Here is a 16,880-nt window from a genome sequence, read left to right as displayed (position 1 = left end):
TAATAAACAGAGGCTGGATGGCCATTTGTTGGGAGTGCTTTGATTGTGTCTTCCTGCATGGCAGAACTTGATAGCCCTTAAGGTCTTGTCCAATTCTATGATTCTGTTATATGACTCTATGACTGTCAGCCCCACATGCCATGAATTTCAACTGTATCTTATTGCTATTTTCAAAACCAGGCAACACTAATTGTGGGAGATGCAATCTAACACCATCTGATGGGCCACTGCTCAACCCTGAGTTAGAACAGCCCCCCTGTATTTATAGACACTGCACCCCACTGACTGGCACTCCCATGTTTTGGTTCAAGGTCTCCCATTCTAGGCAGTGTAACACACTGGGAAACCCATAACAGGGTGGCTGAGAGGAGTAGCTCAGAAAGAATAATGTCATACGAGTAAATTAAAGGTATTTATGTAGATATATATATATATAAAAAGCGCAAATGTGCCAGATTGAAAATGAATATTAAAGTCCTACAAAAGGGAGAACTAGCTCTTGAAATGGATTTACAGATGTTCATGGAATCAAATGCACAGGCATTAAGGAAAGTGGGAGGGGGGATGGAGGCAGATTCTTTCAAGATAGATCAATGTTACTTAATCCACAACCAAAGCACTTTCAAAGACTGAACAGCTGCTCATTGTATGTCTTTTATTGTGATTAACGCAAATACAAAGCATTTGTTACACTTTGAAATTTGAAATAAGATTACATAACAAATGCATCCCATTCCCCAATGCATCTGGAGATGCCATTCCCTTTTCCAGTTTGTACACAATCATCTTTTTAAATGTCAAACATTCAATTGTACATTCTCAAACACACCTTAGGACAAGAGATTCACATTATTCTGTACATCATACAAAACAGGCTAAAGCAGCAATCCTTCAATACAAATACAAAATTCATCTTTTAGCTTCTGGGACTGTATGCCACATGTTTTACAGAAATTTAACATCCTTTTTATTAAAAAAATGCTTTGATTGAAATAATTTTACCATCCACAGAAATGAACTGTCAGAGTACAAGTGAATTTGCAAAACAAAATCATACCAAAGTTATTTTAGGAAGTTCTGTTTACTTATAGGCCTTAAAGAAGTCACTTTGAAAGTTGGTATGACTATAGAGACATTAGTGAGAAATCCTACCTGTAAATATTATCAGTAAATGGCAAAAATATACAACAGGTAGAAGCATATGAAAATAAATCAGAGCAATACTTTCAGGTATGCAATGGAAACCTAAAGAACTGGATTTCTATTTCTTTTTTGGGGAAAACATTATGACTCCCCTTCAGACTACCACCAATTTGATTTGACCATTTAAATGAGTTTACCTATGTTGAAATGGATCCACTTTAGACAATACTCACTTAAGCCTCATTGGGTCCAGTGGATATACTCAAAGCATGACCAAATCTAGACCCAACTCATTCCGGTTTCAAAAAGCCAGCTACAGATTTAATAATTCTATTACACAATCCCCTTTTTATATAAAGATCCGCTTGAGTAAAATATCACAACAATGGTGGCTTACACATTATATTAACCTAGCCTGACACAACCATGCAATGGAGAATTTTAGAAGCAAACAAACTAGACATACAACTAGTGTTGTTACCAGTAATTGTCCAACCTCAAAGATACATCTTTGTGTTTTCTTTCTTACATTTTCCAAATACTTTCTATGTTACTGCATCCCCCTTTCCCCAACCTCACTGGCACCTCTCCATTATATTTGGTATAGTTTTTCTCTACTCCTGTTTTCTCACTGTATTCTTTCACAGGTTTTGCTAGGAAGCCATTTTCCCTCTGCTTCAATTTGCAATGCTATCTATCTATCTATCTATCTATCTATCTATCTATCTATCTATCTATCTTTGACAAATATCTCTTCTTGTGGTGACATCTGAGAAATGGTACATCCTGAAAAGGTTTAGATTTTTAACAAATTACTTATATTGTATCATTTTAACCATTAACCATTTTAATGAAGCAGCTAGGATCAGAAATAAACATTAGAACTGTGCCCCCCCAAATATTAATTAATTTTCAGAATTTGTAGTCTTCTCACTAAAGCGTCAAGGTTGATAACAAAAGCAAACATGATCACACATGTACAAGAATAAGTTAGGGCTTCCAGATTGGGACTATCCTTAACCCTGATATTTCAGGATCAAAACTTGACACCTTTCTGATGCCACAAGAGGTAACTCCTGGTGATGTCATTAAGCAGGCTACATTTAACATCAAACACACTTGCACCCAAAGAAAAAATACCAAGTCTAACTGATAAAGGCAGTGCTCTTACCTTGGGGTTCCTCTGCCTGCAGACCAGAGAAAAAGGCCCTTTAACACCATACATTTATAGTGCTATGATTCCACTTTAACTGCCATGATCCAATCCTATGGAATCCTGGGATTTGCACTTTAGGGATGAGTACTTAAAACTTACTGAACTACTAACCCCTGGATTCCAGTGGAGGCAACCAAGGCAGTTAAAGGAGAATCATAGCACTATAATTTTGTTCAAATGCTTTGGCATTTCTTATCAATGGAAGTTAGAGTGGCTCCATTTTTTTTTAGCTTCCAGCAGTCTTCCAAAACAGTACTGTTCTGCACAGCCTTCAGTGTTTGAAATTGGTCTCTTTTACTTGTTTTAAAACTGCATTTTAGGACTGTTGCAATCTTTAAAAAAAATTACAGAGGATTTTAATATGTGCCTAAAATGTTTTTTTTAAATCTTTGCATTGTTTTAATTGCTTTTATTTGTTCATTGTCTTGGGAGCCCTTGTGGGCTGGGGCATGGTTTAGAAAAATCTTAAATAAATCAATAAAGTATGAAAGAAACCCTGGCTGAGTTTGCACTTGGTTTAGGGAAGCTTTGACATTATCCTTGATAAATGACTGTAGTTAATACTAGGGATTCCTCTCCTTGCTGGGTTCCCAGGGACAGGGCTTGTCAGGGAGTTTCAGTGAACCAAATTGGGAACATCCATCAAATGGAGGTTCCCAATTTTGGACTTTGGTTACAATAGCTATATGCTACCTCCAGGAACCAAGGCAACTGCTTTTGAGTATCACCTGCTGGGGCACAAAAATTGGAAAGAGCTATTGCATTTGTGTTTTCCCTATCCACAGCACTAGCAGCAGTTATATCAGTAGTAATAACAATAGAGATTTTCGTGATATTACCATTCTCAGATGTCATAATGCACGGAAGAGAAGGGAAGCCCTAAGGAGGGAAAATCTGTTTCATAGAAATGCAAGTAGGAGGGAAAAAAGTCACCTCATTATGGCTTTACCACAGAGAAGCTGAACGAGGGAACTCTACTCATTACAGACGCCTGCGGACTAGGACTGAAATTCTCATTATTCTTGACTGCAATGTACCTTTGTCTCCTGCTTGGCTTTATTGTATTTAATTTTTCCCTTGCTCTATCCAAACTCACTCAAGGGTAGCTAGGACACTGCTGCTTGATCAGCTTCAAATAATCAGTATTCACTCCAAATACTTCAAATGACGAAAGACCTGACCTCTGCAGCAACAGGCCTCTTTCCAGGAAGAGAAAGCTTTCAATTATATCATGTAGTTTATGCAAGCAAACAAGAAATTGGCTGCTGTCGATACAAAAGACACTCCCTGGAGCTTTCAATCTGTGAACACCTTTCTACCTCTGCTGTTTTTTTCATTGGCTCTTTGTGTCGCCATAACATCGCTATACACAGAGTTGCACAACAAAGTAACCAAACACCCATTTGTTGGCAATTTTTTTTTTTTACTGCTTTAAGGACTCTATTCAGCAATCTTTAATACCTAACCAGAGCTAAGCCTTAACAGGATTATTGTTTTTACTTGCTAAGCACTGTGGATTTCATGCTTTCTATCTTCTACAAACTTCTTCCACAGCTGTAAAGTAGAGGTAGGAATTGTATGTCCCTCCAGATATTCCTGAACTACAACTCCCAACATTCCTCACTGTTGGCTATATTGGCCAGGACTACTGGGAAGTGCAATCCAACAAAATCTGGAGGGCCAAAATATTCACACCCCTGCAGTGGTAAGGCCACTATGGAATGCATGTGCTTAGGAGTCTCAGGCATATTTTTACAATGTGGACTTGATGTGTGCAGAACATTAGTTGTTCTCTGATGCCTCAGTGGGTATAACTAGGTCTAATAGGTTTTTTGGGTGTGTGTGTGTAGATTTTTATTGAATGTTAGAAGGAACATTTTGACAGTGAGAATGATTTGGCAATGGGACCAATTGCCCAAAGAGCACTTGAGGTCTCATAGAATCACAGAGTTGGAAGAGACCACAAAGGGCCATCCAGTCCAACCCCCTGCCATGCAGGAACTCTCAATCAAAGCATCCTTCTCTGGATGACTTCAAAACGAGTCTGGACAGCTACCTGTTGATACACTGAACAGGGGGATCTCCCCATAGGATTCTGGGCCTTGTGATCCTCATTGTGGTCCTGTCTAAGCTGCGACTCAGAACATACCTAGTACTCCTACAGTTGTGCATGGCAGGAAACAGTCACAACAGGGCAATCTTTATGCTTAAATATTTGAAGAGATGTCACACTGAGGATGGAGCAAGTTTATTTTCTGCTGTGCCAGAGCATAGGACAAGGAGCAATGGATTCAAGTTACAGGAAAAGAGATTCCATCAACATTAGGAAGAACATCCTGATGGTAATAACTGTTTGACAGTGGAACACACTGCCTTGGAGTGTGGTGCGTTGGAGTTTTTTAAACAGAGACTAGATGGCCATATGTTGGGAGTGCTTTGACTGTGTATTCCTGCATGGCAGGGAGTTGGACTAGATGGCCCTTGTAGTCTCATCCAACTCTATAATTCTATGACCTCTCTGTCAGAAAGTTCATTGCATTACTGACTGTCATGCTGAACAATCCTTTTAAGATGTCTTGGGACTTAAATCCTGAGACTCTGGCTTTGAAAAACTGAGAACAAGCAAAAGGGCAACATTATATAGGCCAGTTTATTGTTCCTAGTTCAACAAATTACAGATTATTGTATCAGAAATGAGCCACATACCCCAAAGCAGTCCCTCCACTCACCACACAACTCATATGTCTTGCTATGGGGGGGAAAACTCACGGTTTCATAAAAACCACAGTTTTACTACATATTCCATCTTCAGAAACTATAGTTTGAGCACTTACTATCAGCCAAAATCCACTGGCCATGCCAAATATCACATGAATCTGTGATTTAAGAAAACAGCAGATCTTGTCTTCATTCAGGCATATGAAAGATCAGGGAAGAAGGAAACAAGAACCTCTGAGATAACTGACCATTTCCCTTCATATAAAACTTAGCTTGATGGACTAAGAACATACAGATACAGCTGGTTTGGTGGACTAGAAAAACTAAATAGATACCAAATTAATGCAGTTCATAGGTTTCTCATTTCCCTGGACTAGATTGAATGCTTCTCCTCCCTTTCAAACTCAGTTCATGACATTTGAATTCTCTGATATTACCTGTAAGCAAAACAAGTTTTATTCTTAACATAAGGTGCATCTAAACTGTAGGAATAAAGCTAGTTCATGCCACTTTAAGTTCTGTAGCTTCATCCCAGGGAATCCTAGGTTTTGTATTTTTACAAGGCCTTTATCCTTCTCTGCCACTTAGTGCTGGTGCCTCACAAAACTATGAATCCCAGGATGGTGTAGGATGGAACCAGCACCATTTCAGTGGTGTCAAACTGCATTATATTTACAGTGCAGATGCACCCATAATCAGATGTCTCTTACAGAACAAAAGTTTGCAGCTTGCTCAGTGAGTTGAATTACTATTCTTTTCCACACCTTTAACAGCTCTTGGGTCTTACTGTGCCTTTTCCTTGCTGTTTAATTAAAGATTAAGCTCAGTCATGGTATATCTCCATGAGGTTGATGGCTGGTGAATTAAAGGACAGAAAATGTGAACATTTCCTGACTTTTCATACAACTTCACCATTGCATTGTTTTTAATAGCAATAATATAATTGTAGCATGAGGGAAATGGTTCTTAGATGACATTTGCAAGGAGCAGGATACTACTATATTCTCCAGTACAAAAGCATGATGCCATATGTTTGCAAATATGAAAGAAATGCATTCTTCAGAAGCAGGTACTGGACAGTGCTAAAAGAAGCTGCAGCAGTAAGTATTACATTGCATGAGGACAAGATCCTGTGTAATCAGAAAATGTTGTGAATTATCGAAAATGTTATTTAAATGACTGGAAAAATCCTTCTGGCCAACAGCAGTTTTCAATACAAGATGGAAGTTGTCTTCAAGACAGTACAGTGCAACAGTTAAAGCAATGGTCCTGGGAGTCTTTGAACTTACTCTTTAGTCATGAAGCTATTGAGGTAACCTGGACCAGTCACTATGTCAGGTATAGCAATCCTTGGACAAGTCACTCTTTTTCAACCTAATCTATTTCTTGGGGTTGTTAAGTGAGAACCAAATATGCTATTAATAGGGAGATGGTACAGACAAAAGACTCACCTACCAAGATACATCATCTTTCACTAAACCATCTTTTAATGAGTATCAGACTAGCTGCAAGGATGGATGCTATTGTTGCATCCATTTTTAAAATTTCTTTCATTAAGTTATTTTTATATCACATGCCTTTGGGGAATTTGACCGCCTAGTCCATAGCCTGAGGGGTCCACATAACAAGGTCTTGCTAGAGTAACACAGTTGTAACCAATCAGGCCAAAATGTTTCCCCAGTGCCTGGTATTAGCCGCCTCTAAGTGATACTTCCTATGAAATTGGAGTAGAAAGTCTACGTTGCCACTGGGTGGCAATGCAGGTCAGAAATCAGAGATTTTGCTCATTCTCTTGACATCACACTACCTACAAAGAGCCCTGTGGGATTGCCTGGGAGGAGGAGAAGCAGAAGATTGAATGACTGTAAGTTGCTTACCTCTAACTGAAGGGATGGAGAACTAATTTGATGTGGGGCGTATGTTTGTGCATGACTCTCCTGCAGGATGAATGATACTAGGAGGGATGACCATGTTCTTGAGGTCATGGGCATGGCTATACTGCCTGATGTCTCTGAGTATCCACCCAAGGTGCCACATGGGAGGAATGAAGTGCCTCTTGGCCAAAGGACTAAGCCATCTTGTGGAGCATGGGCCAAATCTACCTAGCCTCATTCCCCGTTCACTTTCCCATGAGAGTAAGGGGGAATGGATAGTGAAGTAGACTCAGTTGGCCTTCTTGATTTTGATATCCAGATTCTGAGGGTGCCTGGACTGCTGGCAGAGCATATTTGACTTCACATGCACTCCTTGCCTTCCCTGAAGTGGAGGAGGAGCACGGGGACATAAGAAACTACCTTATATTGAGCCAGACCATTGGCACCTCAATACTGTTAACTCTAGATGACAGCTACAGCTAGGTTTCCTCACCCGATTTGGAGATTCTGGTAGTCTCCCATTCAAGGAGTAAGCAGGCCTAATTCTACATAGCAGCTGAAAATAGATGGGATTAAGTGTATTTGGGGTGGCACAATAGTCCCTAAGGGCCATAACCTGGTAATTCTAATGTGCCATTTCATGAGAAAACAGGGCATTAAAAATGGAGTGGGATGAGCCTGCTGAGTTGCCCAGGCTGGACTGGGATTCCCTGCTGGCCTAATTAGGCCTTTAAGTTAGCAGTTCCCCACTTTGGGATATAATGGCTTTCCAAGCAAGAGTTGGAAACTCTAAGTAGAATCTACACTAATGGGAACATTGACTTCTAGGATCACTTAAAAATTCTTGGTGAACTCTTTTCAAGGTTCCAGTGAAGAGGAAACTAGCATGGCTTTGAATGGGCAAGTGATTTTGTGTTCCCTTGGTTTCCCTTCAAAGACACTGTGAAGGTTACATCATGTTCACCATTACACCAAGGCACTGGGGATTAGGTTATGTAACAAAGATTGGGGGGTGGTTTTTTACCTTAAGGAGGCAGTACATGGCCTATAGTCAAAACTTCTATTGAATTTGCTAGCTTGATGGAATTTCCCCAACACATGGACTCTGCAACAGTGACTTGGCAATCTTAACAAACTATATTATTATATGTGTCTCAGGGCCCCCATCCTCATTGGATTCTTGTCTGTCCTGGGGGGAGAAAAATACATTTCTTTCTCTAAATAAGTTGGATCCTTGATTCACTAGGCCCGGTATTCTAATTTCTCTTAGACTTATAGGGGAAGGAAAGTCCCCTTCACTGAAATGATGGTCACATAGTTCTAGCTGGCTTTTCTTCACTTATCCCATGTGTACTTATTTTGGCTGACTTACAGACCCATACAGACTGGCCAAAATAGAGCTGCTTCAGGTCACTTTGGAAGTATGCTGTTTAAATTATGCATGCGTCCTAAGAGTCTGGAAGCTGCGCCAAAGCCATGATCCAGTCCTAAGGACTGGAGCACAGCTTTGGCACAGTTTCTGGCCTCTTAGGACACATGCATCATTTGAACAGCATACCTCCAAAGTGACCCAACACAGCTTTATTTTGGCCTGTTTGTATGGGGCCTTACAACTCCTTTTCTTTGAAGAAGTTTACATTAACATTTCCAACATAAAAAAAATTGCTGATTTGTTTTGAAAGAGAATAGCATGTGCTTGGTTAGCCTAGATCCTTACCTAAAACTACATTACATTGCACAAGCAGAACTGCTTAACAATGAAAGATTAATACTCGTAATGAAACAGGACAGAGAAGCCAAAGATATGTAAGAAGCACCATCAAAATACGGTAGCCATGAATTAATAATGGGGGAAAACATTTCATCCTCAGTTTCTCTCTTTCTCTCATCACTGATGCATGAGGCTAAGTGGCAGACAGGCATGCAGTTGGATCAAATTGCAGGATATAGTTCCCTCTCTATAGTTTCCTAATGGAAACGGAGCAGAAAAACGCTGGCAGCACCTCCATGATCAGCCACCGCATGGAACGCCCATTCCATACATTGCTGTCACTATGGTTACTATGCAAAGCAGCATAGAGAATTTTCAGTAATGATCAAGTTCCTTTCTATTTTTGTTTTTCTTAAAAAACAAACAAACAAACAAAAAAAAAACCAGCACCTAATACTAATATACAAAGCTATAGGAGAGAATACTGCAGCAAACAGGAACCAAACTGACCGTGGAGATGATTTGGCAAAGGCTGAAGTAAATGGCTGTCTATAGATTATATATCTTATTATGCAGAGATGCAATGAGAGTGAAATACAATGGCTAGAAAAAGGCTGGCCCAAGACCTTTGGCTGTCCGAGGCAAAATAAAGATGGCACATCCACCCTATTCCAATGTCAGAAACCAAGTAGATTGTAAGTTGAATTTTACTTCAGAACTAGTTGTAATAAAAGCATCTCCTGCTATGCTTGAACAGCTGGCTAGTGTGACCAGGATATGTAGCACGCACATCTATGTCTTCCAACCATGAAAAATGGCTAGGGGACACAGCTAGAGGGATGGAAATGCTGCTCTGCCACTTCCGACGACTGCTTTTACTTTGTCTCCTGGTAGGGCTGGCCCTGACTAGGTCATAGGAAGCTTCTCCATCAAGTACTGTCTCTACTTCATCATCTCACATAAAAGCACTCATCTGTTATCAGTGTTCTTTGTTCACTTGAGATATCTGGGATTAAATCTGTGCTTTCTGTGTGCAAAGCATATGTTCTACCACTGAGCAATGATCCAATGTTCTTCTAACCAGAGGTACAATATTATAAGTGAAGAAAGACAGAAAAAACATGTGCAGCATCTGAAAATCTTAAGCTAGGCCGACATTGCTGGGCTGGATGAACCTGTGATTTGAGCACGCAGGGTTGAATTGCTCCATTCTTATATTTTTGGAAGCCCCTATATAAGTATTAGGTATTAGTAGCTAGCAATAACATGGCAGGCATTGGTGAGTCTTGAAATGAAACCTAAAAGTTGCTTACATAATTTACACACATTCCACTCCAGTTTGGTACATAGTTTCATACAATTACAATGCAGTGCAAATGCAAACCTACTCAGAGCCAAATCTCACTGGATTAAAGGAAGGTTCAGTAGAAGTTCCTTGCAGTTAAGTCAGTAAAGGATTGCAACCTTAAAAAAAAAAAAATCTCCAAATTTATTCAAAACCATTCTTCTCCTTCCCAAATACATGTTGTGGTAATGCCAAAGCTTCACATTGTTTATTACTTCTCATCTACAGTTTACAAACTCATTACACAAGCAAGCAAGCTCTCAGTAGCAATTTTGTATAGCATCAATAAAGCCCTGAAAAACAAAGGTTTAAGATGATGTCCAAAGAAATAATAATCATATCAGCAGCTAAGAAAGGGACCAGAGCTGACTTCCGGGCTCCCAATCAAACCACTGGCATACACTGGCTTTTGTTTCTTAAGGAGCAAACTGAGCAACATGAAAATATTCACATTGAAAAAAACAACACTACATTTAAAGCAGGTTCACAAGCTGGTGCCCACGAAAGCATGTATCGGTGCACTTTTAAAGTTATTCTAAAAGAAGGCATAAGATCTTCTCCCTTCCCAGCAGGCAGAAGTGAACAAAAAGAATTAAAAGGTTTTGTTTTGCTTTGCTTATTGGTTTGTCTCAGTGATTGATTGTATCTCTGGCACTCATGAGAATCCCCCTATTGGCTGGCAGTTATCCCTGTTCCAGTGGGACACACCTACCAAGGGAAGTCATATCTGCAAAAAGAGAGAGAGGTCACTAGGGCCAACATCATCAAGGGACCCAGAACACAGAACTTTGTCTGGTGCAGTGCTCCCCAATGAGGACCACTTCACTCATTACCTTGGTCAAATCATGTACCCTACTGGTTTGGCAGCAAACATAGGCCTGGACATCTGGGCTGCAATGTTGGTGTTGATTATGGTGTTGGTTGTGTTCTTGTCATATGCCTTTAAGTCATTTCCGATGTATGGCAACCCTAAGGTGAATCTATCATGGGGTTTTCTTAGCATTTTTTCCTCCCAGAAAGAGTTTACCATTGCCTCCCTCAAAAGCTAAGAACGTGTGACTTGCCCAAGGTCAACCAAGGTCTCAGTACTGCAACAACTGTACAGTAAAGTGGTTGAGGAAGCATAGCTTTCAACGATGATGCCTAAGTATTGGCTGCTGTACCTTTTCTGTTCCCAGGGCTCTTTTTTGTAGCTGCTAATCTTGGGCTTCCCAAGTGTTGCCTCAAATCCAGAAAAAGCTTCTTGGGGAGAATTGCTAAAGCAAAGAATGCTTCACTTTTTGTTTCTCTCCCACTTTGTTCTACAGAAGTGGGAATCCATGTTCTCAGACTTGGGTTTGCTGCCAAATATCTAGCTCTCTCCCAAATGCGAAGCATCTGTTCACCAACATAGAAACCAGGTAGGCAAACTCATCATAAAGACACATGTGGCTGAAGCTCTATGGTGAATGTACACATCGAGTTAAACCTCTCTTTGAGTAATGTGTGAATGGTCCTCAGTGGCATAAGCCAATTAAGTACTTGATAAAATGAGGAAAAATCAGCTTCAGTTTTACACTTTTGGCTGCTTCCCTCATTCCCTTCTGTCTAACATAATTCACTTCTTGAAGCAAACAGGTTAATGAATAAATCATAATACAATACATGATCCAGACTGTTTTGCACTAAAGGTTAATTGTGGGAAGAAAGATAACATTGTTTTAATAACATAGGGCATTCAACTTCTAGATTAGAGCCATACTTAACATTGATTAAATTAGGGAAAATCTCAAAACATTAGGAATTATAGCTTGGTGCAGGTACTCAGAATTCTCATAGAGATCCCTCAGTCCATCCTGTTATATAATTTTCAGGTCACAGTGTTGCACATAATGATCAGAAATTATGATTTATTAACAGTGTAGCAAACCTTTGCAACGAGGGTAGAATAGTAGTGTTTTTTTTTAATATACTGTAATCAGAAATCCATTCACTACAATAAGAATACTGTCATGCAGAAAGACAACATTGTAAGAGGAGTCTTAAAATACCCACTGTGCCCTTGTCATAGTTATAGCATTCATAAATGCTGAAAACCAGTGTAAAATGAAAAAGTGCACATATATTTTGAGCAGGGGAGAATGTGCTAAGGGAAAAGGCACATCCTACTGATGAACAGTTCAAATGATTAGGATATGCTAGCAGCCCAAACAATCAGAGCAGCCATATACATCTGAACCTTAATGGCATATGACAGTTATATTGGACTGAGATTGTTTGTATCTGTGGCTAGGCCCAAACAAGCTGATTCAGCAGATGCCCTTTATAAAGAGATATAAAATGAAATTTGTTTTGTCATGTAATTGACTCTTTTCAAATTTCTTCAGTAATGGGTTACAGGGATTTAGCTATCTGTCCAGATAGGGAAGCACATTATTTGTTGCTACTAGAGGAGCAGATGAAAGATAGTAGTCCCTCCAATGCAGCTTCAACCCATGCATTTCAGGTCATTGGGGACCATAAATGAAAAGGAAGGTTAGGACTGGTGCAGGGACTGAAAACTAGCAGATATCCTAATACCTTGGAAGTGCATATAGATGCATGTGGATCCATGGGCAATGATTCCTCACCCCTCACTAAAGCAAGATGAACAAAAAGAGCAGTCTACTCTGCTCTCCCAATGTTAAAATATAAGCATCATATTCCTGCTGTTATCTAAATAAATGTTAGACTAATGTCTCTTTCCTACATAATAAGATTATTTCACTGCTTCTGCACTGAGAATGGTTCTAATGACCATCTTAAAAGCATATTCCCTAAAGCAAGGACTTAATCAAAAGCAGGCAAGTAAAGATGGATATCTGACCTGGTATAGTCATCCTCCACTAGCATGTGCTTTGGGATAGGCGAATATCTTCCCGGTGAGATGGGGGCTAAAGACGCCTTGTATTCTAAAGTGCCATTGTTGCCTGAAGACAGTATATGGTTTTCCATTGCTGGGGAATAAGCTGGAAGTGGAATATAGATATTTACCATTAGTGAAATTTGGCATTAAACAGTTTACTATAGTGCTCTTGATATACAATGGCCAGAATCCTGTTGGCATTTTGCACATGTGGAAGCTCCCCTATAAAGGAGGTTGGGAATTTTTTCTAGGATTCAGAACATCTGCATTACATTCAAACATATCTGTATATATGGATGCTCATTGTACACTGGGCTTGAAGATGCACATATGAGATTCACATAGTTCCATGGATTTGGAAAGGACTCCACAGATACTCAGGTCCAGCCCCTTTTCCAGGCTGAGCATGCCCAACTCCCTCAACCTTTTGTCATAGGTTTGGGTTACTCCACAACATTTTGTGGTGGAACATATCCCAGTCCATTAATAATGTTTCATGGTAGAACCACTGTTTAACTCTGCAAACTTAAGGTAACATTTCTGTCTCCCAGATGTATAATTTACACCCATAATCCTGTTCCAGAGTTGTTGGTTTTTTGGTGTTGGTTCTTTTTTTCTTTTTTTTGCATGAACACATATATACAAAGCTTTCAAGAACTGAGGCGCGTTACAGACCGCCCCTTTGGGGTGGCCTGCATCCGGCCCTTTCCCTGCTATATTGGGGCCTCAGCTGCCACAACGGCAGCCTCCAAGGCCCTGATCCGCCGCTTTCCAGGCCGCGGGGAAGCTGCAAAAGGCTGCTTCCCTGCGGCCTGGAAAGGGGTGTCCTTGGGGCTTCATGCCCCAAGGACACCAGATGGCGGTGGGGAGGAGGAGAAAGGGGCTGCTCGGCCCTTTTCTCTTCTGCGTCGCTGGCGCAGCCATGTAAAGGCTGCGCCCAGCGACGCAAACCCCAGAAGGAGCTCCGTTTCGGAGCTCCTTCTCATGCCGCGGAAAGGGCGCTCTAGGCGCCCTCGCACGGTGCGATGACATCACCACCGTGCCGCCTTGTTTGGAAGCAGCGCGGTGGTGACGTCGTCATGGTGGCCCCCGTGTAGAACGGGCGCCATCATTTTGTACGTGCTGAGCACATACTAGGGTTGGGGGCGTCCAGAAGGGACGCCCCTTTCTAACCCTAGTACGTGCTGAGCACGTACTTTTAGGCATGTCTGTAACGTGCCTAAGTTTATTAGTTGCTTTTACACCCCATCTTTCCTCCATGTATGATGAATTCAGGACATCACGCATGGCTCTCCTCTTCCCATCTTTATTTTTACAATGATCCTGTGAGGTAGGTCAGGGTGAAGGAATGTGACAGGCCCAACACAATAGGTAGATCTCTAAAGGCCCACTTGAGCACTCTACCATAACCTCCGCATAACACAGGGCTTCCAGAGTGCAAACTGAAGAGGGCTTTAATGATTGTGTAGAAGAGGGAAGACCCTTTTAGGCTAGGAAGTAAAGCAAAAGTAAACTGGACCAAGGGAGGGAGGCTCATATAGACTTCAGGCTACTCTACTTAAATAAAAGAAAATGGCACATGAAGTTTTAACAACTCCCACCATCATTTCATTATCCTCTGGCCCTTTGTCATCAAACTAAAAAGATACTCCAAACGCTATTTGGAAGCATATATTGATTTTTTTAAAAAAGGAAAATAATTACTTACGATGGGTAATATCTGGTGGGCCATAAGGATCAGTCATGTAAATGGTGGTAGGCTTCCCAACTTTTAAATAAACTACATCAGATGTATTCTTCAATATTGCTACTGCTTCTTCATGTGTTACTTCTTCTAAACTGTAATTATTTACCTAATGGCAGGAAAGAGATAGGGTTATTAGGCTATGCTGACAGAGAAACAGGAGTGCCAATCATTCACCCAGTAAGAAAAAAAAGAGAAATGTTTACTCAAGAAATAAAATGAATGATAGCAATTAGGTTATTACAGGTAAGAGGCTATATAGAAGAAATCCTATTAAGAGCCAGGAAATACCGGACAAAGAATGGAGACTGATACATCGATAATGGTTCCAAATACTTTGGGATTATTATTACTATTATTATTATTATTATTATTATTATTATTATCTGCCTCTCCTTGTGGATCAAGGTGGGCAACAACAACAAGTAATACAACACATATAAACCACAGACATGGTTTTATAGTATATTGGTTTCAAAGGCTTCATAGACATGATTTTATAAGTATAAAACAATATACCATATAAAAGCATATAAAATCAATGCATATTAACATCTATCAATAAGTACTTTATAACCATAATTTTAAAATGATCTGGATAGGCCTGCCAGAAGAGACTGGTCTTTACTGCTGATTTAAACTCAGACAGTAATGATCAGCCTAGTTTTGGCTGACTGAAGGAGATGTCTCCTGGAGGACCTGATTGTAGGAGGCAGATTATATGGGAGAAGGCAATCCTGTAGGTAACCTGGACCCAAACTATATAAAGCTTTAATGGTAATAACAAACACTTCATACTTTGCCTAGAAACTAATTGAAGCTAGTTTACATACTATTTGCAAACATCATTTGCTAATCTTAAAAATGGAGTATGTGTAAAATCCAGAGAAACAGAGTTGTCAAAGCACCTGATGTATCTATTACAGTGAAAACATTTTGGAAATACAGTGGGCCCTTCATATCCATGTGGGTTTAGTGTCCAGATCCTGCATGGATATGAAAAAATGTAGGTGTCCAAGTCTCGTATTATTAAATGGCAGCAACATAAATGCAGTTGGTGGAATTCAGGTATCTGGAGCCTGCAGATCTAGAGGGCCAACTGTATATTGCCTTCCTTATAAGCTTCCAAAACCACACAAAATACATAATAATAATAATAAAAAGTTTATTATTTGCATGAAAGCAATGACTCAAAACTTGACATAGATTTTTTTTAAAACTGAAATTTTACAACAATACTATTTTCTTAGAATGGAACCAACTCTCCACATTTGTAGAAATGAAAGGGAAAAGAAAAGAAGAAGCTACCACATTGTCTGTCATTGCCACTATATCTCCATGCAAAAAATAATGCAGAATAAAGATGGAAAGGATTTTGTTGTTAGTCATTTCTTTACAAAGAGAAAGGTTTTTCAACATGCAAGAAACCCAGCTGGAAGGATAACACAGCAGTGAAACTGTGTGTGTGTGTGTGGGGGGGGGGTTTCTTGGTGTAGAAAAACCTCATACCTTTCTGTGTAGAATAATGCTCTGCCACCCTTCAAGATTCATAAATATGGGACAGGAGAAAACTGCAAAACAATGGCTTTCCCTCCTACTTTGGCAAGAAAACTATGGAAATTATTTGTTCTTGCCTGTAAGGATGGAATAGCCAATTCCATCCCTTTCCCTTTTCTGGTCCCTAATAATCAAGCCAAACCATCTCACACACTTGCTATTAGTACACACAATAGGAAAATTGTGTACTTCAGTGAATATATGGAGGAAATGTGCCCATAGATCTTGCCCTATTCACTAATAAACATGAACACTGCCTGACAGGATCTAAACATAAATCATTCTTCATAAGACTCTGTTTCCTGATCTTTGATCATCTTGGTCACCTTTCTCTGGATATGTTTTCAATAATAAGATTCTGCTGACCTGGCAACCTTAGATCTATCAACCTAGGATGGTCAATAGTAAGGGATGGTGGGAGTATTAATCCAAAACATCTTAAGGCTGGGAGTTCCCTATCAGGTCAGAATCTTCTTGAATAAATTCTGTGTTCAAAAGTTAAGCAGTCTCACTGAAAGTTCCTGAATGAAACAGTGTATCTGAGAACATTCATACTGCTCCCAGATGCACCAAGAAAAGGAAGTGTATAAAGGCAAAACATAAATAACACTATGTGTGGTTTTTATCTCAAGTGATCCATATCCTCATTCATCTGGCCACTTTCAGTCAATCTGGAGATATTCTAGCT

The 16,880-nt window shown here is 40.0% G+C and overlaps 1 protein-coding gene across 19 annotated transcripts in view; it reads right to left on the bottom strand.

Annotated features, from left to right (window-relative positions):
• The window catches only part of DLG2 (discs large MAGUK scaffold protein 2), a 1,248,672-nt gene that overhangs the window by 265,861 nt on the left and 965,931 nt on the right, over positions 1–16,880 (bottom strand). For all 19 annotated transcript variants that reach the window (XM_089512900.1, XM_089512903.1, XM_089512905.1 and 16 more), the window contains 2 exons: positions 14,600–14,744; positions 12,853–12,994 (listed from right to left, as the gene is read on the bottom strand). In XM_089512900.1, the coding sequence (XP_089369026.1) occupies positions 12,853–12,994; positions 14,600–14,744 (287 nt within the window). The remainder of the gene's footprint in view (positions 1–12,852; positions 12,995–14,599; positions 14,745–16,880) is intronic.

This window comes from Sceloporus occidentalis, unplaced genomic scaffold (genome assembly GCF_023333645.1).
Source record: "Sceloporus occidentalis isolate IW3139 unplaced genomic scaffold, rSceOcc1.0.p SCAF_2, whole genome shotgun sequence".
In the NCBI taxonomy this organism is placed as follows: domain Eukaryota; kingdom Metazoa; phylum Chordata; class Lepidosauria; order Squamata; family Phrynosomatidae; genus Sceloporus; species Sceloporus occidentalis.
This window is presented reverse-complemented; position numbering and strand designations above follow the sequence as displayed.